Raw genomic sequence first — 21,184 nt, 5'->3', positions numbered from 1 at the left:
AGTGTTTCCCATTGTTTGGCATAGATATCATTCGTACGCACTTTGCCGGGCCAAACACCTGCGTTCATTGTCCCGTCGCATCAGACGAGGGCGAAGCTCAGCCCAGACACCAGGACGCACTGTAGTCTCAATTCAGACAAATGGATGCTTGATTCGGCTTTCGCGAAACACACGGCATGTTCGTCTAGAACAGAATGAACGGCTGAACATTAGGTAGGTACTATTGTGGTGGTATATGGTACATTGCGATGTTCCAGATTCTGTGTGGTATCGTGGACATTAGCGTGCGATGCGACAATATCAAGTATGTACATGGGCGTGTAGATGGGGGTGTTGAGTTCCAGGGAAGATGCGTCTGTCGTGAATGCAGCAGGAAGTGGACGAGGAACGGGAAGGAGCAAGTCGGTGAGCGAGGGCGCCAGGTCGACGGGCAGGAGCGCTAATATCAAAGGATAAGTATACCAGGCGTGCGGGGAATACGAAAGTCAAGCACTGAACGACCAGTCCCGGCTTAGTGCCTTGCCACGGTCGGTGTCCGTTGCCCCTCGTCTTCCTGCGCGGCCTTCCACTCGCCGAACTGGTTTTCCCCATCCTCCAGCGGCTCGTCGATCAAGCTCGCCGACCGGCTGCGCGCGGCACTGTTCACCCCATACGGGCCAATGCCGCTGCTGAGCAGCCCGACAGCCTCCACATCCCCGCTCCCACTCGCACCGCCCGCGTTGATGCCCTTGCCGCGGTGCTCGTCCTCTGCGTGGCGCAGGGGATTTTGGTGGTGGTCGACATCATCGTCCTCGCCCAGATCATCGTCGCTAGGCTCGCCGACTGTCCACAGGACGTGCTGCTCGCCGGCCTCGGGATTGTCATCCTCAGCAAGGCTCTGTGCTTCCTCGTCATCGACCTTCTTGCTCCGAGGGCGCTTGGGACGCGGGCGCGCCTCAGCTGCGACCTTGCTAGCGTCCGGCACCTCGGGCTTCTTGTGGGTGAGGAGGACGACACCCGAGATCAAGATGAGGATAGCCACAAAGATGAGGAACAGCGTCCATGGCTGATACGCGTCAACCTCGTTATTGAAGATCAACGAGTCAAGGAAGCTGCAAGAGGATGAGTCGAAGCAGAGGAGCAGCAGCATGAAACGTACCCAGATGCAGTGTAGACACCGTAGAATACAGGAACGACCAGTGTTGACTCATATACCTTCAGACCCTTGTTCAAGCATATGATTTGCATGACGGCCGTGCAAGCGAGGAGAATGATCGTGAAGATGGGCGCAGCGTGTCCGAACTGGTTACCAGTGTTCTCGTGCGAAAGCGAGCCGGAGAGAAGTTTGACGGTCGCTTTGGCGAAGACCAGACACAGGCCAGCAAGTCCGCCGCCTGCGCACGCCCAACCGATGCCCAGCGTCCACGCAATCAGCTTGTCGTCCTTTGTAGCCGTCCATACTTCGAGATAGTACGTGAGCATCGTCATGATGTACGTCCAGAATGCCATGACCGAGCGGAACGCTCGTACGATAGCATTGCCGCCGTTCGGGTTCGTGGGAGGTGGGCGGGGGGAGGTCGAGATCTCGTTGCGCGAGACGAGAAGGCGGTCGAGGCGGTCGGTGCAGATGAGATGGAAGATGAGGGAGATAGCCATGACGAAGAAGTAGCCAAGCCAGCCTCCGCGTCGCCAGAGGTGTGTAAGGCTGTCCACATCCGTGCCTTCAGCAAGGCCAGAGTTGATGCTGCCAAAGGCGACGATGCCAATGACGCCCTGGGAGACGAGTCAGCGTGGGTATGCAATGCTTGCGCTGAACTGGACGAACAAGGATGATCGTGACGGTGCCCTGACGGAATGTTAGTCTTGACATCCTCCATGAGAAGAGCAGGACGCACATAGATGTCAGTAGACGTTACTGGTGTGCCAACAAGGAAACGCGCAAACAGGAAGTTGAAGATGAGGGACGTGGACCCAAGAGGCGCGACATATTCTGGTAACCAGTGGGTATGAGACATGCAGAACGCAACTGCAGCTGGACGTACCTGCACGCATATACTCTAGTGCGAGCGTAGATCCTATAAGCTGGGACAATCTGAGGGTTGTCGTGAGCGACGAAGGTGAGGCAGCCGGGTAGCACTCACATATACAACAACATGCCGAGCAACCATAATGGTCGCATCCAGTCCTTCCTTCGTTGCGCTTTGGGTACATGACTTGTACGCACCTATGCCTAGGGTCAGGGATGCACTGAGGTCTAGAGTGGGTCACGCACATGGTCTAACTTGGTAAGATTGAGTCCCGCCGCGTTCAGGATGCTCGCGAGCAGAATGATCGCCAGTCCTATAATGAACGCGACGACCGGGCTCCCATGACGTCTGTGCACTCCTTCAGGCGGTGGGACTACGTCGTCGGAGGGGCCGTTGTCAGACATCGGCAAGCGTTCGTCGCCGTCGTGGCCGTGGAGGACAAGGAGAGAAGACCTGTCACCGTTGTTGATGCCGACGCGCTCGACAGTGACGCCGCCGCCGCCACGTGCGCGCCGCGTCGGCAGATCGCGTAACCCCATTGATGATGCGCCCGCCGGCGCCCGGGTGATGCCGCTGCGAGACCGTTCCGGAAATCCGAGACGCACAGCCGCGCTGGGGGAATGTCATCGCGATGCGCGACAACAGCTCTTCCTCATCAACCACCAACACCATGTTCTACACGACCCTCTATGTATTGGCAGTAGCCCCCTCCCTTGCACGAGCGGCTATCTGCGCCTTTGAGTGCGTATATTCCATCCCCTCCTCCTCGACCCCGCAATGACCTCGATCCCCCCAGTGATGACAACTGTGACTCTTCATATTCTCCCGGCACTTACTTCGGTATCGCAGCAGCAGTCTGTACGTGCGAATCCATCATCTATGTGTATTTCCCCCCGCTCACCTTCCCCCAGTCTGCCTCATCTTTCTACTGCTCGTCTGCTCCGTAATTGCTCGTCGAAGGAGGATGCGCCGCAACAAGACGTTCATGCAGATGCAAACCGGAGGCGCTACAGCACTCGGACCAAATCCCCGTCCAGCGTACTCTCAGCCGTTCTACGCGCCATGGAACCGACCAACAGTCCCCCCATCTGCTGACGTCAATTCGCCCTACTTCCAACCCGCACCTCCCTACGAGCCGCCTCAGACACCCCTTGCGCCCGGAGTCAACGAGCCTTCATATCCTCCACCATCTTACAAGCAGCCGCTGTAATCCTTCTCCCTGCTGCTCGAGTGCTTGATTTGTTTAGAACATATCTATTCCTTCGTTATCGCTGTACCATAGTTCTTCCTACCAGTGTATCACTATGTGGACACCCCACCCCCAAGTCGGACTTGTACTTGACCTACCCCTCTATCATATTTATGAGCTTCCGGTGTTACTCTAGGGTTAGCTGTATTCGCTATACACGGTATTCCGATGCATCTTCATCTCGAGCCTGGACCGACCTCCCTATCCGTGTCTTGCCGGCCTCGACACCTTCACGGTACGTCACTACGTGTGCCAGTCGTTCAGGTTTGCAGTTGGGTGCGAGGCTAGGGGTACCGTTCTTAAGCCAGTCTCCATCGAAACATGCTGCCGAGGACCATAAATGTCATCTGCAGGTGCGCCGGCGGGTAAGTCGACAAGCGAACCCAGACGAGCTAGGGACTGAGGGACAGCCGCCCGCGCAGAGCTAGTCACCGCCGAATGAAACGGTGTGCGCGCGGCTACGCGGTACTCCAGAAGCCTTCGCCTCTCCTACGCGAGAGTATAGGACGCAGAGTCGCGTCGCAGTAACCAGAAGAGAGGTAAGGACGCGGGGGAAGGTTGCGAAAGGGCAAGTTATGGAGCGCAGAGGCAGCAGAACGCCGGCATCACCGCCCTCGCAGGCGCGGGAAATGAGGCCCAGCATCTAAGCCTCCACCACATCCCCCCACACGCCCCGGACCCACTGCACGCACTGCGTCTGCAGCATCCGCACCGCGTCCCGCAAGGCCTTCGCCAACACCGCATCCTCGAAGCCCTTCGGTGGGGGCGGGAGGCCGGTCGGGACGTCCTCTAGTGAGTCCGTCCTACCTTCGAGCGAGTCCGACCTGCCGTGCCCCGCTCCCGACTTAGTCCTCCCATGCCCGACCCCATCCCTCCCCGTACGCATCCTCTCGGGGGCCACGGGCGGTGGCGGCGATGGCGCCGCGAGTGCGCGCGCCAGCCACTCGAGCACACGTTTCTGCAGGAGCGCGAACACCGGGTCCTCCGCGCGCAGCGTGCGCTCGACCGCGGCGCGGACCTTTGCTTCGTCTTCTAGGGGTGAGGGCGCGCTTGTCCTGGATCCTTCGTCACTGCTAAGCGCGCTCGCATCGCCCCCATCCGCGCGAGCCTGCCTCCGCGCACGGAGGACCTCATCGGCGAGGTTGACGATCTTCGTCTCGCCGGCGGACGCGCCAGCTTCGTGCTCGGGCTTGATCTCCGTCTCGAGGAGTGTCCATAAGCGATGTGTTAGATCGTTGCTGGTCGGGGAAGGAGAATGGGAAGTATGGGGTGCCTGCGGTATATTCACGAGTGAACGCAGCGAGGCGACGATAACGAGAGCCTGCAGGTGATTCTGCAAGCGGAACAGGTCGGGCGCGCAGAAGAACAAGGGCGGTGGAAGATTGTTGGGCGGTGGCGGTGGACGCGATTCGGCGCTGTCCGACGGCTGGGAGATGTATTGAATTATGTTCGCCGCCACAGGAATGTTGGCGCCCAACGCGTCGAGTAGACGTGCGATCCAGACGGGCAGCTCTAGGGTGTTCGCGTGGGCCTTGACCTCGTTGATCCACGCAATCCATGCCTCCTTCACCGTGTCTTTGGACATGAGGGTGAGGATAAGCTCCCGCTCGCGGATGCGGGCTTGCTCGGTGACGATGGTGCGTATTTGTTGCTCTGTCATGACGCCGAGGACGGTCTGCGTGAGGTCGGACTTCATTTCCTGTGCGAGGGAGATGAGAGCTTGGATGCTGTCAATAATGACGCGGGAGGCGATGGCCTGGTGCTCTGCTCTCTGCTCTGGGTGCAGGGAGTCCTCCGAGGAGTAGGGTGGCGCGCGGTCAAGCTCGGAGACTATCTGGTCTATCTTCTCATCGCGTATCGGGGCGCAGCGTTCCTTCAGAGCCGAAAGCGTGTCGCGGAGTAAAGCGATGGTGGTATGCAGAGGTGATACACTTGGTGGTGGATATGGCGCTGAGAGGACCGAGAGGACGCGGTGACCAGGCGGAAGTAAGCCTTTGATCGCCTCGTAGATATCTGCATGTAGCCTATGTAATCGGTGAATCTGGATAGATGGATCTTGCGAATTGAGGGCTTCGAGTGCCTCAATTATTGCGGTCAATGAGGGACAGGAGCATTGGTAAGCACGCAACTCACTTCATCCCAGAACGCCTTATGCACCATCTTCTCTACTCGAGCTTGAAGATCTGCCATCCCGTTCTTGGCTTCTGGTGCAGCTTTCGCCTGTTGACTCGAGGACCTGCTAAGCAGCATGGATAGGATGGACTTCCCCGGTGGTACGACCTTGGAGGGATCTGTCGCCAGTACATGGAGGAAGTAGACCTCGTTTGCGGCCTGGGAAAGCTCTGCCGGAAACACAATGGACGATCCTTCCCAAGACATTTCGATTGTCGGGGTCGAGTTCAAGAAACGAGACAAAGCTCAATATCAGTGACGTCACGCGTTTTACTTCCTAATCCGGCAGTGCCTTTGACGGAACCATCGGACCGTCGAGGCCGGTGCCCGCGCTCTGATCGGCGCCTTCCGGACGTTCTCCTTGCTTCGTACCATGACAATCTGCTTTGAGGCGTTAACAGTGGATCACACATCTCCCCAAGCGCACCTTTGAACTCCGCTATGAACGTCTCCTGACAAGACTCAGGACGGAACATGCAAGAAAGCCCCGGGTTCCCAGATTCCGGCACGTTCATGGCGCTAGCTACTGCTCAATGCTGGTCACCGCCGGACGCACGAAGGCGAATGCGAACTCCGATGCGGTCAAGGTCATATGCCCATCCACCTTTGGGAGACTGTTGAGAAGCTGTTCCGGGATCTTATCGCCCAGTACCCCAAGCGGCATGCGAGAGGCGTTCTTCTCCCTGCCAACCGTCCTCGTAGCAGAATACGTGCGAAGTGCGCTTCGGTGCGTCAGATTTCTCTCGTTCTCCACGTGCCTGAGAAACCCTGGGCACGCTGGCTGCTGTACTAATTCAGACTGCGGCCTATGGCTAATGGGGCGCGTAGCGAACGCGAGGCCGTTTACCGATCCTCCGTGTCGATCACCATGGTCATCTTGACGTACGCTTTACTCAGTGCTATTCCAGCCTCACTTCTACTCCTAGTCCTGAACCTGCTGTCCTGCCTCAAGTCGTCGAAGGCTACACGAGATGGCGCTTCTACCGGGACGCGTCCGCACGTTCATCTTCTCGCAATGCCCCGGGCCGCTCACGGCAACTAGAGGGCAACGAGGGGTATTTACGTTTCACTCTTTACCTTGTGTCGTGGGTCCACTGCAGCTCACCTGATTACGATCCCTCAATGTCTTTGTGAGCAGTCGTTCGGCCGGACCTTGCGAGATGCGGAAGCATACTTGGGGCGCTACGAATACTACTCTATCGACACGCAAGCAGACGCACTGCAGACGAACATCAGACCCTTGCATCTTGGCCGCCGGGCACCATATTTCGTGACCATTGTCCGCGACAGCACGGTTTCGCTGCGCCGGATCTCCCAGTAGGGAGTTCACCGGACCTCCCCAGTGGTGCGCCCACTCATCATTCAATGACGAGTTTGCGCCCTCATGCAGTCGCCAGAACCCCGTCTTGACTAAACAACGACTGTTTTGTCTACGCTCGTCTTGTTCAATGTATAATGGCATTATCACGCTGCCGGAAAAGGCGGCATGGAATTTCCTCCGTGGCGCACCCGTGTCTCGGACGGGTTCGCAACATTATCTCGATTGATGCGGTCATGTCGAAAAGGGCCCATTTGGATCTCCGTGGATCATGTCCAACGTACAAGCTATCCAGTCCCCTAATCGGATCTAACCCGGCTTGCCAAGTACTTAAGAACTCGAACACAGTAGGTACGACACCCTCACCCTTCCCCCTTCTCCCTGCGTTGCCTTCATCACCATCACGATGCCGTCTGCACACACATCCTACACCAACGGTCATGCCCATCACTTCACCAATGGTGCCAACGGCGTCAATGGTGCAACTACGAAGAGGCCTACTGCGCAGGCCAACACGCTACTCGCCAGCTTCCTCGACAGCCATCGCGAGCTCGAAGCCTACAAGTACGTTCTTTGTCCCATTGTTAATGATCCATGGAGCTTATAGCAATCTTAGACATGGAAAGCCTGTGCTCGTCGACGGAGACAACCTTACCGTTACCGCGGTCGCCGCTGTCTCACGCTACAACGCGACCGTCGCACTCGATGAGTCCCCAAGCATTCGCGAGCGCGTGAAGAAGAGCCGCCAGGTAATCGCTTCGAAGGTTGATAGTGGTGCGAGCGGTACGTGTCTATCATTAACCTCTCATACAACGTCCGCTGAATGTAGCACCGCAGTATACGGCCTCTCCACCGGCTTTGGAGGAAGTGCCGACACGCGAACGGACCAGCCTATCCTCCTAGGGCACGCCCTGTTGCAACATCAGTGAGTGGCGCAACCGTAATCTGTATTCTTACCTACTTACCTGTTATCTATAGGCACGCTGGTGTTCTCCCATCCTCCGACAAGGCCCTGGAAGTCCTTCCATTGCTAGATCCGGTTGCGTCAACATCAATGAGCGAGAGCTGGGTTAGGTAGGTCGCTCTATCTCTGGCTTGAATGGCGAAATTGACCGTTGTTGAGGGGCGCGATGCTCGTTCGGATGAACTCGCTGATTCGGTGAGTACATTGTTGCTCCGTCTTTCGCGTATCGAGCTCACCTCGTTACCAGCGGGCATAGCGGTGTCAGGTACGCCTTTGGCTACATCTTCATGAGGCGCCGCGCTCACACCGCCTCAGATACGAGTTGATTGAGCGCCTGGGCGACCTCCTCCGCGAGAACATCACCCCCTTCGTTCCGCTACGCGGCAGCATCTCCGCCTCAGGTGATCTGTCCCCGCTTTCTTACGTCGCCGGAACCATCGTGGGAAACCCCTCCATTCGCGTCTTCGACGGTCCAGCGGTGTTCGGCGCGCGGAAGATCGTCTCTTCGCGTGACGCGCTAAAGGCGCACGGACTGGAGCCTCTCCCGCTCGTATCGAAGGAGCACCTAGGTATTCTCAATGGCACGGCTTTCTCGGCCAGCGTCGGGTCGCTTGCTATCCACGAGGCCACCCATCTCGCGCTGCTAGCGCAGGTGTGTACGGCGATGGGCGTGGAGGCGCTTTCCGGAACGCAGGGTTCATTCGACCGCTTCATTCATGATGTTGCTCGCCCTCATCCCGGGCAGGTTGAGAGCGCGCAGATCATCTGGAATCTCTTGGACGGTTCTAAGCTTGCCCACCGTCACACCAAGCAGGACGATGAGGTCGAGCTGCACTCGGACAAGTACTCGCTCAGGCAAGATAGATACCCCTTACGAACTGCTCCGCAGTTCCTTGGTCCTCAAATCGAGGACATCCTTGCTGCTGCTGCGTCTTTGAAGCAAGAGATTAACTCTAGTAAGATTGTTCATTTCGGGAAGGATCAAGTTGCTGACATCCCGCATTAGCGACTGATAACCCCCTCGTCGACGGGGAGACCGGCCAGATTCATCACGGAGGCAACTTCCAAGCGATGGCCGTGACGAACGCGATGGAGAAGACGCGCCTTGCGCTTCATCACATTGGAAAGCTTCTCTTCGCACAGAGCACGGAGCTCATGAACCCCGCCATGAACAACGGGCTACCCCCGTCCATGGCGGCTAGTGATCCTTCCGTAAGTCTCTTCTGACATAGCACTCATACCGCCTCCGCTGACACTCCCGCAGCTTAACTATCACGGGAAGGGCATCGACATTGCTACCGCCGCGTATGTCGGCGAGTTGGGCTACCTGGCCAGCCCGGTGTCGACACACATCCAGTCCGCGGAGATGCACAATGTAAGTGCTATCTCGTCTCGAAGAGTCGCCTGATCTAATTCCTCTATCTCTATAGCAAGCCGTGAATAGCCTAGCGCTCATTTCCGCGCGTGCTACCATTAACTCACTAGAAGTCCTGTCGATCCTTACGGCGTCATACCTGTACATCCTCTGCCAAGGTGAGTGCTATCTGTTACGGATGGCATCACAGTGTTTAATGTCATATCAGCATTGGACCTCCGCGCGCTCCAGTCCGAGTTCCTGGACGGCTTACGCCAAATTGTCGAGGAGGAGCTATCGGGGTCGTTCGGCGGATTGTTCCAGTCATCCGACCTCCAGTCCGTCCACTCTTCCTTGTACGCCACCATGCACAAGGTCTTTGAGAAGACGAGCACGATGGACAACGTCGACCGCATGCACGAAGTCGCTGCCTCGGCCTCGACCGTTCTTCTCGACGTCTTCTCCCAGCCTAAGTTCGCAGGCGCATCGGACGCGCTCTCCGGCATCACCACTTTCCGCACGCGCGTCGCGGACCGCGCTGCCACGCTCATGGACGACCTTCGTCGCGCATACCTCTCCGGCGAGCGGGGGGCCGCGCCGGCGACGCCGTACCTGGCGAAGACGCGCTCTGTGTACGAGTTCGTCCGCGTCACGCTCGGCATTCGCATGCATGGGTCCGAGAACTACAACGGCTTCCCCAATGGTATCGGCACGGACGACATCACCCTCGGTCAGAACATCTCTCTCATTCACGAGGTTCGTACGATACTCTTCATGCCAAGCGCATCGCTGATGTCCTTTTCCAGGCTATCCGGGATGGCAAGCTGCAGGACATCGTTGCCAGCCTTTTTGAGTAAAGGTCGAGATTGGGCTCCGTCGACTAAGTTCTTCTCCACTGTAACATATTCCTGGATTATCCCCTGCATTTGTACCCATAGATGTACCACCACCAATCTTACAGTCCTCGTTGCATGTTTGCGTATGACCTAGGGACAAATTCAAGAGCTTGGCTTCGTTCGATCAGTGGCACTATTGAATTGAAGTGCAGACGCGTTGAAGCGTCTTTCGTATGATTTGCTTTGTACCACAGCATTGATAGCAGAACAGCAAACAGACTAGCAGGAATGTAAGCAGGTATATGCCACGTCCATCACGCAGGCGTGCGATTATACACAGAAGGGCATAAGGTAAGTACGCATAGAGGAACATCATCAATCCTAGGCGTCAAATTCGTGCTTTTTCGTACTCGCAGTCGTCAGTCTGCAGTCGACGAAAAATCCCTTCACGGTACAGAAATCCCCTGCCCCTGCAGGTACCCCTTCAGGTCTTTGATGAGCTCGAGCTGCTCCTCCGTCGTCAGCCCGCTGACAATCGTCTGCAGCACGGACCCGACGGTGACGTGGTGCTCGCGGATGAGGCTGCTATAGTACACGTAGGTGAACACGCCCATGAGGAATCTAGACAATCGAGGTGAGCGACGTAGGATGGGGAAGAAAGAGTTCACGCACTGGCAGTCCATGCGATCAGTCATGCCACCATGACCAGGGATACTGTGGCCGAAGTCCTTGATGTTGAAGGCGCGCTTGAAACCAGAGGCGAAGAAACCGCCAAAGGGCGCGACGAGGGAGGCGAAGATAGCCATGACAAGTACGTGGCCTTGGAAAGGCGCGTACGGGATCGTCTTGATCTCATGACCGAGCTACACATTGTGGTTAGAGAAAGTCATGCTTCAAGCGAAGTCAAGTACGCACCAAGTTCGAGAGGAAGGACGCAACCGGCCCCCAGATCTGCCACTCGCGCCACATGAAGACCGGGTTGGGCTTGCACATGAACTCCTCCCAGGCGTGCTTGCCAAGGTCGCGCACCGGGCAAATCATGTAGTTGAATCGCATGAAGAAGGTACCCCAGGCGACGCCGAAAGCCATGGTGCAGAAGAACGCGCCGACAAAGCCCTCGACGGTCTTCTTGGGCGAAAGCTGGATCAAGGGGGTCTTGCCGAAGGTGATGCCGCAGATGTAGGCGAAGACGTCGTTGCAGATGACGAGCGACGCAGGAACCCAGAACCAGATGACACCCTCCAGAATGTTATTGACGATAAAGTGGCTGGACCCGTATTCAGTAATTATCAATGCTGAGATGACGCAACTGACCTAGAGACGACGACAAGGAGCAAGCTCATGTGTACCCAACAGAAGAGACCAAACTGTTGCTTGAGTTGGCCCTTCTGCAGCGACATGACGAAGCCAACGAAGCCGAGCGTGTAGAGCATGAAGCTGAGCATGCGATGGTTGGTCGCGAAGGGTAAGAGGTTCGCGTCGGCGAAGACAACATGCTGGGGTAGGACTTGAGCACACGGCGGCCATAAGATGAAGTCAAACAAACCTTGAAGTAGTAGATAATGCTCTCGCCGTAGAGGAAGTAATTCGTCACGGCGAAGAAGTACCAGTTAAGGGTAACGCTCCATGGGTCCTTCTTGGCCTCGATCTTGGCGTTCTTGCTGGACAAGGCGAAGAGGTTCGTCACTTCCCGGTAGACGAGTGTCTGGCATATGTGGACGAGAAGCACCATGTATCCGTGACCAAAGGTCAGGAAGCCTACATGCGAGTGTTAGATCTATAGTTATGGGCGATATTGACCAAGCATACCAATGAACGCGGCAATCATGATGAAGGTCCATATCGTCCGAGTGATGAAGGCCGCCTGCTTCTTCTGCTGCTCAGCCTGCTTGGTGTCAAAAGCAGGGGTAGAGGTGGGGGGTTGCGACGCTTCCAGTCTTGACGGCGGCTGTGCCGCTGGCTCAGCCGCGAGTTCCTTCGGCTTGTTCACAACCGACGGTTTCTGTGCAGCCGGTTTGGGTATGGGTACGTCATCGGCAACGGGTCCGTTGGGAGAGGGGGCGGTGGGTTCCGGAGTAGAGCGCCCAGAGACTGACGCTAGCCGAATAAACGGCTCGTCATGAGGCCGGGCATGGCCATTCACGCCGTTCGCTACCGGTACTTCCTGCGGCTTGGGGGCGATAATTTGCGGCTCTGGCTGCGCGGGCGGTGTCGAGTCCCCATTGACCTCCGTTGGCGCGGCCTCGGCAGCAGCGACGGAGGGGGCACTCGCAGGCGGTGTGGTCGCGTCTGGTGTGGATACTGGCTCGTCTGTTGTGAGAGCCTGCGCTTGCGCCTTTGCAGCCGCCTTCTGCTGCGCCCTCTTCTCAGCCCGCGCCGCGCGCGCAGCCTTTTTCAGAGCCGATTTCGTGGGTTTGCTGGGCTCGGGCGCGCTGCTAGTGCTCGTGCGTCAGGCTCCCCGACAATCACGCGTCATACGCACAACGCACCTTTGCGCGGCCTCGGAGTCGACCTGCTCCGAGATCTCTTCGTCGGACTCCTCGCCAGAGTCCACGGGGAGTGCGGAGAACGCTGTCCTGGTTCCAAAGCGGTTCGACATGACTGACTGCACAGAGCAAGAGGGTGAGCTTCCTCGAAAACGCCACCCCGGACACGTTCTTGAAATCGCACGTGATACCATCAGCCAGCCACGCGCCGATCTGCGCGCTTAACTTGAACTTGGACACCCTATCCATCCCCCGGTAAAGACGGCTACAACACACGCTATCCAAGGAACCTATACAACCCCCTTGTTTTTAGATGGAATTCGAAGTTATCGCGCGATGTCCGACGACACGGGCCCGCGCCTCTCGTATGCGCCTCGCCCACGGCGTCACAATGCTCCCTACCTTTATGCCTGTGGCTACTCAAGCCGCGATCAAGGGGCTTACACCTCAGCAAGTCGAAGCACTCGGAGTCACTCTGATACTCAACAACACCTACCACCTAAATCTCCGTCCTGGTATAGAGATCCTCCAGGAGGCAGGGGGCGCGCATAAATTTCAGAATTGGCCTCGTAATTTATTGACGGTGCGTTCCTCCTCTTCATGCGTAACTCACACCTTATAGCCGAAGAGCAGGATAGTGGAGGCTTTCAGCTAGTATCCCTCAGCAAGTTCACCAAGATCACTGAAGAAGGCGCCCTATTTGCAAGTCCGTTTACCGGGGAACCTACTATGTTGACCGTACGTCTGTTGCACGCTCTCGTGCACTGCGCATCTCATATATCTACACAGCCTGAAGAGAGTATCTCGGTGCAACATGCGATCGGCGCGGATATCATCATGCAGCTCGATGATGTTGGTGAGGCCCTTTGGTACGCTATACGTACTCTAACTGATTTTTTTCGATCTAGTACCATCCCTAACAGATGACCGCGCCCGTGTTGAAGAGGCTATGGAGCGCTCTGTAAGATGGCTAGACCGCTGTATTGTTTACCACGAGCAGTCCGGCCGGAAATCCCAGCAAAACCTCTTCGCCATTGTACAAGGCGGCCTCGACTCCCAGCTGCGAGACCGCTGCTTGGACCAGATGATTGAGAGGAAAGACAGGGTAGCTGGCTATGCTATCGGCGGTCTCAGTGGCGGTGAAGCGAAGGGTGATCTTATAGTCTTTTCAAAAGCGCTTGCCTCCGCTGACAGCCTCTCAGACGTCTTTTGGAGGATGTATGGTCCCTGTTTCCGATGCCCTCGAATATTTCTCAACGTTCGCGCAGGATAAGCCAGTGCGCAGCAAGATTACCGGAAGACCGTGCGTCGACCCAGCTTCTTAATCAACACCTTTCATTGAACACTCGTGGTCTTTAGGTCCCCGCTATTCTATGGGAATCGGATTTGCGGAAGGCGAGCCTGCGCGGTGCCGTGCCTACTATTTTCTCAATGAACCATACCCCAGATCTCCTCGTCTGTGTCGCCCTTGGCGTAGATATGGTGCGTACTCCGCATATCTTTGCTTCTAGTGCTGACGGACGTAGGCCGATTGTGTCTTCCCCACACGGACAGCGCGCTTTGGTGTCGCGCTAACCCACAAGGGTCCACTAAACCTGCGTAAGTATCGTCTATCGTCCCTCTATCTTCCCCAGCCCATTTACGTCTGTCGGTAGGGCTCGCTCGGCATGCGGCCGACCTGAGCGTTATTGACCCCGCATGCCCGTGCCCGACGTGCACAGACGGCACCTCGCGCGCGATGCTGCACCACATTGTTACGCACGAAACTGCAGGGGCCCACGGTCAGTCGTCCTGCGATGTTCTGTTTAGAACCACAGAAGCTCACCTCAATCTTCAGCGGTGACACTGCACAATATAGTTTTTCAGGCGCAGGTGATGGGCCGTGCGCGGGACGCCATCATTAAGGGCACTTTTCCCGAGTATCTGAGGAGCTTCTTCGCGGAGTATTTTGGCGACGTGGGCTATCCAAGATGGTGTGTTGATGCGCTACGGAGTGTCGGGGTCGACCTGCTCGAGGGCAGGGAAGACGTGCCCATCATAGAGGGCAATGGGGCGAAGTGGGAATATGCTCAGTAGATTAGAGTTTACCTGTATTACTGAGACGGCGTGGGCCAAACATCTGTGGGTCACCATGTTCCAAAAGAAATGGGATAACCCTCGGGTCTCCCGCGACGACATTGATAGCTGTGCGGGATCTCTGAAAGCATAGCGAAAGCTTGCGGTTGTGGCACGAGCTCTTCCCCAGCCCAGCCACCACGCTGTACAACAGTCTCGCCAGCCTCCAAAGCGGCCAGTGACGAAGTTCAACATCATATCACGGGCCATCACCTGAGCGTGACAGCACGCGGGGGACGAGACTTGCAATCGGCGCGATCGGACTAGCCTGACGGCGCCAATATGGACCAGCGACTGCGACTCTTTTCCAGCCCTCTTCCGTTTACCTGTACACCTTCCGATAACTCCTCCTGGCACCCTGGTCTCTTATCCATCCGCTGGGACCTCGCACATATAAAGGCAGCCCGTACTCGATAACCCGCATCCCGTTCTGACTCGATCATCCCCTCCCCCCTCCCCCGCAAATCATGGCACCTACCGCCACCCTGGAGTACGCATCCAATGCGCCAGACCCCCTCCCCTACCCGCGCTTGGCGAAGCACCACCTTCTGCCGGGCAAAAACACGCCAGACTACCTACGCCTCATCCTCACCTCCAAGGTCTATGAGATTCTCGACGAGACCCCGCTTGTGCACGCCACCAACCTCAGTGCGAAGCTGGGGAACCAGATCTACCTCAAGCGCGAGGACCTGCAGAAGGTCTTCAGCTTCAAAATCCGCGGCGCGTACAACTTTATGGCTAGCTTGACCGAGGAGGAGCGGTGGAAGGGCGTCATCACATGTAGTGCTGGTTAGTGGTCGTCCCCCTTCCCCCCCCCCCTCCCGTTTTCTGATAGTATCTCATCCGCAGGCAACCACGCACAGGGCGTCGCCATGTCTGGTGAACGCCTCGGCGTCCCATGCACGATCGTCATGCCCAACGGCACCCCCTCCATCAAAGTCCGCAACGTCGCGCGCATGGGCGCGAAGGTCGTCCTCCACGGCGCCGACTTCGACGCGGCCAAGGCCGAGTGCGCGCGCCTCGCGAAGCTGCACGGCCTCGTCTTCGTTCCCCCGTACGACGACCCGCTCGTCATCGCCGGCCAGGGCACCGTCGGCGTCGAGATCCTCAAGCAGGTGCCGAAAGCGGACACCCTCGACGGCATCTTCGCTGCGGTCGGCGGTGGCGGGCTTGTGTCGGGCATTGCGGAGTACGTGAAGCGCATCGGGTCACCGAAGACAAAGGTCGTGGGCGTTGAGACGTTCGACGGGGACGCGATGGAGCGCAGCTTGGCGGCGGGCGAGCGCGTAACTTTGCCGGATGTGGGTCCATTTAGCGACGGCACAGCGGTGAAGATTGTGGGCCAGGAGCCGTTCAGGATCTGCAGGGAGTTGCTGGACGGCATCGTCAAGACTGACAACGACGAGATATGCGCGGCCATCAAGGACATCTTCGAGGGTTCGTCCGGTTCACTCGTACGCTTGATGAAGGGCTGACACGGTTGCAGAGACGCGCTCCGTCACTGAGCCAGCAGGAGCCTTGGCGCTTGCCGGCCTCAAGCGCTACATCATGAACAACGGCCTCATGGGCGCGAACAAGCGCTTCGTCGCCGTCGTCAGCGGTGCCAACATGAACTTCGACCGCCTTCGCTTCGTTGCAGAGCGCGCCGAGATCGGAGAAGGCCGCGAAGCGCTGCTCAGCGTCGAAATCCCCGAGACACCCGGAGCGTACGTCGCCTGTCCGCCTCCCGCCTGGGCTTTGGTCACTGACTTCCACGACAGCTTCATCAAACTCCACAGCAAAATCCATCCCCGCGCGATCACCGAATTCATCTATCGATACAGCTCCGCGGACAAGGCGCACGTATTCATGGCGTTCAAGTTGCAGACGCCGGACCGAGCACGAGAAGTGCAGATGGTGCTCGACGAGCTGAACAAGGATGGAATGACAGGTATCGATATCAGCGACGACGAGATGGCCAAAAGTCATGGGCGTTACATGATTGGCGGGCCACAGAGCGTACCGAATGAGCGCCTATTCAGATTCGGTGAGTGAGTCCGGTGCAGTGGTGTGAATTGAAGTGCTAATGCGCTGCCTAGAGTTCCCCGAGAGACCAGGCGCGCTGCGGAAGTTCTTGCTTGAGACTCAGTCTCACAACTGGAATATTTCGCTGTTCCATTACCGAAATCATGGCGCTGGTGAGTTCCACTTTTGACCGTCTCTCGGCAGTATTTCTGACCGTCTGGCAAGACCTAGGAAAGGTTTTGGCGGGCTTGCAGATCTCTCCAGAAGACTACGAAGTCTTTGATGGGTATCTCAAGACCTTAGGATACACATTCAAGGAGGAAACGGATAACTTGGTGTATAAGAGGTACCTCTGTAAATCCTCATAGACATGTACACCTGTAGAACACGCAACCTGTATCACTAGACCGATCGCGCGAGCTTGCTGTGTGTGGGGGGAGTCTGCTGGCATCACGCGTGCATTGCATGACTGCGAGAGGCGACGGTGTAATTGCGGCATTGGCACCATTCATCGCACCCTCGGAATAGCCGAGATGGTTTCCGGACAGCCTTCACGTTCATTCTAGGTGTGCTACCGTACATGGGGGCTGTCTGGGGTTCATGTGAGGGACGATCGGACAGGTGTGTGTGTGCTACGCACCTAGTGATGGTCCTCGCCATGGTGTTGCGTAGCCTTCAAGGCCCGCTCCGGCTTGAAGTAGAACTCGTCTGCGGCCACATAGACCGTGAACGCAAAGAGACCGATGCCAAAGCCGGGGAAGAAGTTCGAGAGCATAGCGCGTTTGGAGAAAACCGGGTGTGATCTCCACGCCTCGAGCTTCGCCCAGGGGTCCCGGAACACTGGGAGGTGGTTCGACATCTGAGAACACTGTTTGAGTCCTGCGACGTCGGCGGCGTAGGTGCCAGTCGGTGCTCACCGCTGCGACAAAAGACAAGAGAATGCCGTGTTCGGCGCCCTCGGCGGACCAGGGACCTGTGCCGGTCCCGTGACTACCTTAGGGTCAGTCGGGCGGACTTGACAGAAATTTCTGATCAGCCCCGCTGTCCGGCTCTTGTTCCTGCTTTCTTTGAACCCCCTCGCTTCCGCAGCCACCGAGGTTGTCGGACGCCATCAGCAGCGTCGAGCGCCCTCGCTTTTATCTGATTTCTTTTGCCACATCCCTATGTCGAACGATATCGCCATGGCCAGCGACGACGACAAGCCTCTCGCGTCTAAGGCGGCGGCAAAGGAGGTCAACGGCGCCCCCAACGGATCCCACGCAAACGGAGACCGGGAGATGTCCGCGTTGAGCGAGGACGAGGACGAAGTTCCACTGGTGCGCTCAAATCACTAAGTCAGCCGCGCGTGGTCAGCTTACTGAGGTTTGGGGACTTAGTCGCAGCAGAGCAGAGCTCCACCACGTACGAAGCGCAAACGGCCCGTTTACGCAGAATCCTCGTCCTCTGAGGATGATGTGCCCCTGGCGGCGTCCCCAGGCAAAAGCCACTCTGCCGCCGTCCCCATGCCCGGCGCCGTCGAGGCCACCACCGTCCCCGCGTCATCCGTTAACGGCAAGAAGAAGGGCCGCGGAACCAAAGCGTCCGACGACGGTTCCGACTACGACGACGCCTCCCCACCCCCCAAACGCGCTGCTGCCAACGGCAAGGGCAAGAAGCCCGCGAAGAAGAAGCCGAAGGTCGAGAGCGACGACGAAGCCGACGACGAGAGCCCTCCTCCGAAGAAAGCCCCTTCGCGCAAGCGTAAGGTGAAGGAGGAGAGCGACGACGACGAGGACGCGAAGCCACTCAAGAAGAAGGCTGCACCTCGCAAGTCCAAGGTCAAGCAAGAGAGCGACGACGACGATGACGACAAGCCCTTGAAGAAGGCTGCGCCGAAGAAGGCATCTACCTCCAAGGCCAAGAAGGAGGCTGACACCAAGGAGACGAAGCCGAAACGGGGCAAGGCGAAGAAGGAAGAGTCCGACTCGCCGAAGAAGACGAAGAAGCAGAAAGAGGAAGAGGAGCAGGCGGAGATCTATCGCTGGTGGGAGCAGCAGAACCAGGACAACTCTGTCAAGTGGACGACGCTCGAGCACAGCGGCGTCATCTTCCCCCCGCCCTATGAACCCTTGCCCAAGGACGTCAAGATGAAGTACAATGGTACGCTACCACCTCGCGCTCTCCGGCTGCTTTCTAACTCTACTCAGGCAAACCCGTCAACTTGTCCGTCGAGGCTGAGGAAGTCGCTGGCTTCTATGCTGCACTCCTAGAATCCGACCATGCGCAAGACGCGACGTTCAACAAGAACTTCTTCCACGACTGGAAAGAAGTGCTCAAGAAGCATCCACCGGTAAGTAGGTTCTGTTATAGGTTTGCAACGATGCTGAGTGTACTTGTAGTTGGACGGTACGCAGATTACGAGCTTAGAAGCCTGCGATTTCCGCCCCATGTTCGAGTATTTCGAGGCGGAGAAAGCAAAGAAGAAAGCTATGACGCAGGCGGAGAAGAAGGAGTTGAAAGCTCAGAGGGAGGAGGCGGAGGCAAAATATAAATTCTGCCTCCTCGATGGTCGTAAAGAGCAGGTCGGCAACTTCAGAGTCGAACCGCCAGGTCTCTTCAGAGGCCGCGGCGACCATCCGCGCAAGGGTGCTCTCAAGGTATTCATCATTGATATCTTGTCGTCATCATGCGCTAACCACGTCTAGCATCGTGTGCGGCCGGAGGACATCATCCTCAACATCGGCAAGGATGCCCCCGTTCCCGTGCCCAACATGCCTGGGCAATGGAAGGGCATCCAGCACGACCAGACCGTGACGTGGTTAGCGACGTGGACGGAGAACGTCAACCAGAACCACAAGTATGTCTTCCTGGCGGCTGGCAGTTCTCTCAAGGGTCAGAGCGACATGCAGAAGTTCGAGAAGGCGCGCGAGTTGAAGGTAGGTATCTATTCTCCTGCTTACACCGCGTCGTACTCAACATATGCCAGAACCATGTCGATCGCATCCGCAGCAACTACGAGAACGACCTCAAGTCGAAAGTCATGGCCGAGCGCCAGCGCGCGACGGCCATGTACTTCATCGACAAACTCGCCCTTCGTGCGGGTAACGAGAAGGGCGAAGACGAGGCGGACACGGTCGGCTGTTGTTCGCTGCGTTGCGAGCACGTCACGCTCGAGAACGACAAAGGCGAATACTATATCACCTTCGACTTCCTGGGTAAAGACTCCATCCGGTACTACAACCGCGTCCAGGTCGACCAGCAGATCTTCAAGAACGTGCGCATATTCAAAGAGAATAAGAACGACGACGATAGTCTGTTCGACCGCGTCAATGTACGTTCTTCTCTGCTCTGCCCGGACCGGCGCCCGCTCATGCCTTGTTTTAGACCAGCTCTCTCAACAAACATCTCACGACGGAGATGAAGGGCCTCACCGCGAAGGTCTTCCGTACCTACAACGCGTCCATCACCTTCCAAAGGTTGTTGGACGAGTCGGGGCCCTCACTCAAGAACGCTACGCTTCAGGAAAAGCTCAACGCGTACAATGACGCTAACCGCATGGTCGCCGTCCTCTGTAACCATCAGCGCTCCGTCCCCAAGACGTTTGAGCAGTCGATGGAGAAGATGCGCCGGAAGGTTCGTGTCAATACCTCGTTCACTGGTCTACAGTTGCTTAGTCGTGTATTAGGTCATGGGCCTCAAGTACGACCGCATGAAGCTCCGCCACGCTCTGTTCAACCTCGACTCCAAGTACAAGAAGGACAAGAAATACAGTGCGATGGAGTCCGACATCGACGACGACTTCGTCGAGTCTTGGGAGGACGAGTGCAAGGCCACCGACATCGAGAAGGCGGAGAAGAAGTTCGCGAAGGAGAACGAGAAGTTGGCGGAGGAGGGCAAGCCCGCTCAGTCGGACAAGGTGCTGAAGGAGCGCATTAAGGATATAGAGGACAAGTATAAGGCGCTCAAGAAGGAGCGGGGGACGGGGAAGGCAGACCCCGGGAAGAAGACGGAGGAGAAGATTAAGGACAACATTGAGAAGCTTGATCAGAGGATAAAGCAGACCAAGCTGCAGATCACGGATAAGGATGCAGGCAAGGAGATTGCGCTCGGCACGAGGTGGGTAGTCCGCGTTCTCCCGTCATTCTCAAAGCTGACGGTCGTCTATGTGAAGTAAAATCAACTACCTTGACCCTCGGTGAGTGTTGCCAGACCCAACTCCATATGAGTTGCTGACGTTCCCCCAGCATCACGGCGTCGTGGGCTAAGATACACGAGGTACCCATCAACAAGATGTTTTCGAAGACGCTTGTGCAGAAATGTACGTATATTTCTCCAGTGCGCTGTCGCTTTGGCTGATCCATTGCTTGCAGTTCCTTGGGCTATGGAAGTAGACGAAGACTGGAAGTTTTAGGCTCCCCGTGCTCTCGTGCATGTCGAGGCGCCCTCAGCGTCAACGAACATGCTTATACCGTTGTGGACGGACAGGACGGCGAGGGTCCTAGGACATGGCATCATCCCCTCGTCGCTGTTACATTAGCATCTCTCAGTCGCTCGCATTTATATATCAGTATTCTCGCTGTGTGTAGTGCTATATATTATACACCTGCTTTCCTGCAACTTCAGTCCAGTTTGCGTTCAATGCAGCATGTCCTTAGGCGCTAGCGCCGCAGCGGGGCCGGAAACTGATGGCGGGCAATTGGC

The 21,184-nt window shown here is 57.0% G+C and overlaps 10 protein-coding genes across 10 annotated transcripts; 6 read left to right on the top strand and 4 right to left on the bottom strand.

The window, feature by feature from the left end:
- Positions 1–141: 141 nt before the first annotated feature.
- SCHCODRAFT_02549558 (uncharacterized protein) lies at positions 142–2,462 on the bottom strand. The gene is made up of 7 exons (XM_003029327.2): positions 2,252–2,462; positions 2,121–2,203; positions 2,022–2,071; positions 1,875–1,969; positions 1,805–1,825; positions 1,139–1,752; positions 142–1,091 (listed from the first exon to the last, which is right to left on the bottom strand). Exons 1-7 carry the CDS (start codon positions 2,408–2,410, stop codon positions 512–514), a joined length of 1,602 nt encoding a protein of 533 aa, XP_003029373.2. The 5' UTR covers positions 2,411–2,462; the 3' UTR covers positions 142–511.
- Positions 2,463–2,676: 214 nt separating this feature from the next.
- On the top strand, positions 2,677–3,216 carry SCHCODRAFT_02670444 (uncharacterized protein; the record flags this gene model as incomplete). Its single annotated transcript, XM_003029738.2, has 3 exons — positions 2,677–2,747; positions 2,803–2,864; positions 2,918–3,216. The coding sequence occupies 3 exons, from the start codon at positions 2,677–2,679 to the stop codon at positions 3,214–3,216; spliced, it is 432 nt and encodes a 143-aa protein (XP_003029784.1).
- Positions 3,217–3,898: 682 nt separating this feature from the next.
- SCHCODRAFT_02585886 (uncharacterized protein) lies at positions 3,899–5,604 on the bottom strand (the record flags this gene model as incomplete). The annotated part of the gene is made up of 2 exons (XM_003029326.2): positions 5,389–5,604; positions 3,899–5,335 (listed from the first exon to the last, which is right to left on the bottom strand). The coding sequence occupies exons 1-2, from the start codon at positions 5,503–5,505 to the stop codon at positions 3,899–3,901; spliced, it is 1,554 nt and encodes a 517-aa protein (XP_003029372.1). The 5' UTR covers positions 5,506–5,604.
- A 1,334-nt stretch (positions 5,605–6,938) lies between these two features.
- On the top strand, positions 6,939–10,133 carry SCHCODRAFT_02368049 (phenylalanine ammonia-lyase). Its single transcript, XM_003029737.2, has 12 exons — positions 6,939–7,309; positions 7,362–7,528; positions 7,583–7,670; positions 7,724–7,819; positions 7,869–7,904; positions 7,957–7,974; positions 8,025–8,665; positions 8,716–8,921; positions 8,974–9,084; positions 9,140–9,242; positions 9,293–9,819; positions 9,870–10,133. The coding sequence occupies exons 1-12, from the start codon at positions 7,152–7,154 to the stop codon at positions 9,918–9,920; spliced, it is 2,202 nt and encodes a 733-aa protein (XP_003029783.1). The 5' UTR covers positions 6,939–7,151; the 3' UTR covers positions 9,921–10,133.
- A 212-nt stretch (positions 10,134–10,345) lies between these two features.
- On the bottom strand, positions 10,346–11,727 carry SCHCODRAFT_02670441 (phosphatidate cytidylyltransferase; the record flags this gene model as incomplete). Its single annotated transcript, XM_003029325.2, has 6 exons — positions 10,346–10,520; positions 10,572–10,762; positions 10,815–11,166; positions 11,214–11,395; positions 11,446–11,657; positions 11,709–11,727. The coding sequence occupies 6 exons, from the start codon at positions 11,725–11,727 to the stop codon at positions 10,346–10,348; spliced, it is 1,131 nt and encodes a 376-aa protein (XP_003029371.1).
- A 291-nt stretch (positions 11,728–12,018) lies between these two features.
- SCHCODRAFT_02670440 (uncharacterized protein) lies at positions 12,019–12,504 on the top strand (the record flags this gene model as incomplete). The annotated part of the gene is made up of 1 exon (XM_050346616.1): positions 12,019–12,504. The coding sequence occupies one exon, from the start codon at positions 12,019–12,021 to the stop codon at positions 12,502–12,504; it is 486 nt and encodes a 161-aa protein (XP_050198842.1).
- Positions 12,505–12,635: 131 nt separating this feature from the next.
- On the top strand, positions 12,636–14,557 carry SCHCODRAFT_02634555 (Queuine tRNA-ribosyltransferase). The gene is made up of 11 exons (XM_050345820.1): positions 12,636–12,968; positions 13,019–13,123; positions 13,175–13,241; positions 13,294–13,536; positions 13,588–13,603; positions 13,654–13,688; positions 13,745–13,780; positions 13,833–13,867; positions 13,912–13,984; positions 14,041–14,166; positions 14,223–14,557. The coding sequence occupies exons 1-11, from the start codon at positions 12,699–12,701 to the stop codon at positions 14,459–14,461; spliced, it is 1,245 nt and encodes a 414-aa protein (XP_050198841.1). The 5' UTR covers positions 12,636–12,698; the 3' UTR covers positions 14,462–14,557.
- Positions 14,558–14,772: 215 nt separating this feature from the next.
- On the top strand, positions 14,773–17,091 carry SCHCODRAFT_01325481 (threonine dehydratase I). Its single transcript, XM_003029735.2, has 6 exons — positions 14,773–15,289; positions 15,350–15,937; positions 15,987–16,206; positions 16,261–16,526; positions 16,579–16,677; positions 16,730–17,091. The coding sequence occupies exons 1-6, from the start codon at positions 14,968–14,970 to the stop codon at positions 16,870–16,872; spliced, it is 1,638 nt and encodes a 545-aa protein (XP_003029781.1). The 5' UTR covers positions 14,773–14,967; the 3' UTR covers positions 16,873–17,091.
- SCHCODRAFT_02634550 (uncharacterized protein) lies at positions 16,774–17,811 on the bottom strand. The gene is made up of 3 exons (XM_003029324.2): positions 17,422–17,811; positions 17,145–17,363; positions 16,774–17,095 (listed from the first exon to the last, which is right to left on the bottom strand). The coding sequence occupies exon 2, from the start codon at positions 17,361–17,363 to the stop codon at positions 17,145–17,147; it is 219 nt and encodes a 72-aa protein (XP_003029370.1). The 5' UTR covers positions 17,422–17,811; the 3' UTR covers positions 16,774–17,095.
- Positions 17,296–21,117, top strand: SCHCODRAFT_02634548 (uncharacterized protein). The gene is made up of 12 exons (XM_003029734.2): positions 17,296–17,363; positions 17,422–17,820; positions 17,881–18,643; positions 18,691–18,833; positions 18,883–19,140; positions 19,189–19,419; positions 19,470–19,814; positions 19,868–20,116; positions 20,169–20,599; positions 20,655–20,678; positions 20,728–20,801; positions 20,854–21,117. Exons 2-12 carry the CDS (start codon positions 17,686–17,688, stop codon positions 20,892–20,894), a joined length of 2,694 nt encoding a protein of 897 aa, XP_003029780.2. The 5' UTR covers positions 17,296–17,363; positions 17,422–17,685; the 3' UTR covers positions 20,895–21,117.
- Positions 21,118–21,184: the final 67 nt, after the last annotated feature.

This window comes from Schizophyllum commune, assembly GCF_000143185.2.
Source record: "Schizophyllum commune H4-8 unplaced genomic scaffold SCHCOscaffold_9, whole genome shotgun sequence".
Taxonomy (NCBI): Eukaryota; Fungi; Basidiomycota; class Agaricomycetes; order Agaricales; family Schizophyllaceae; genus Schizophyllum; species Schizophyllum commune.
This window is presented reverse-complemented; position numbering and strand designations above follow the sequence as displayed.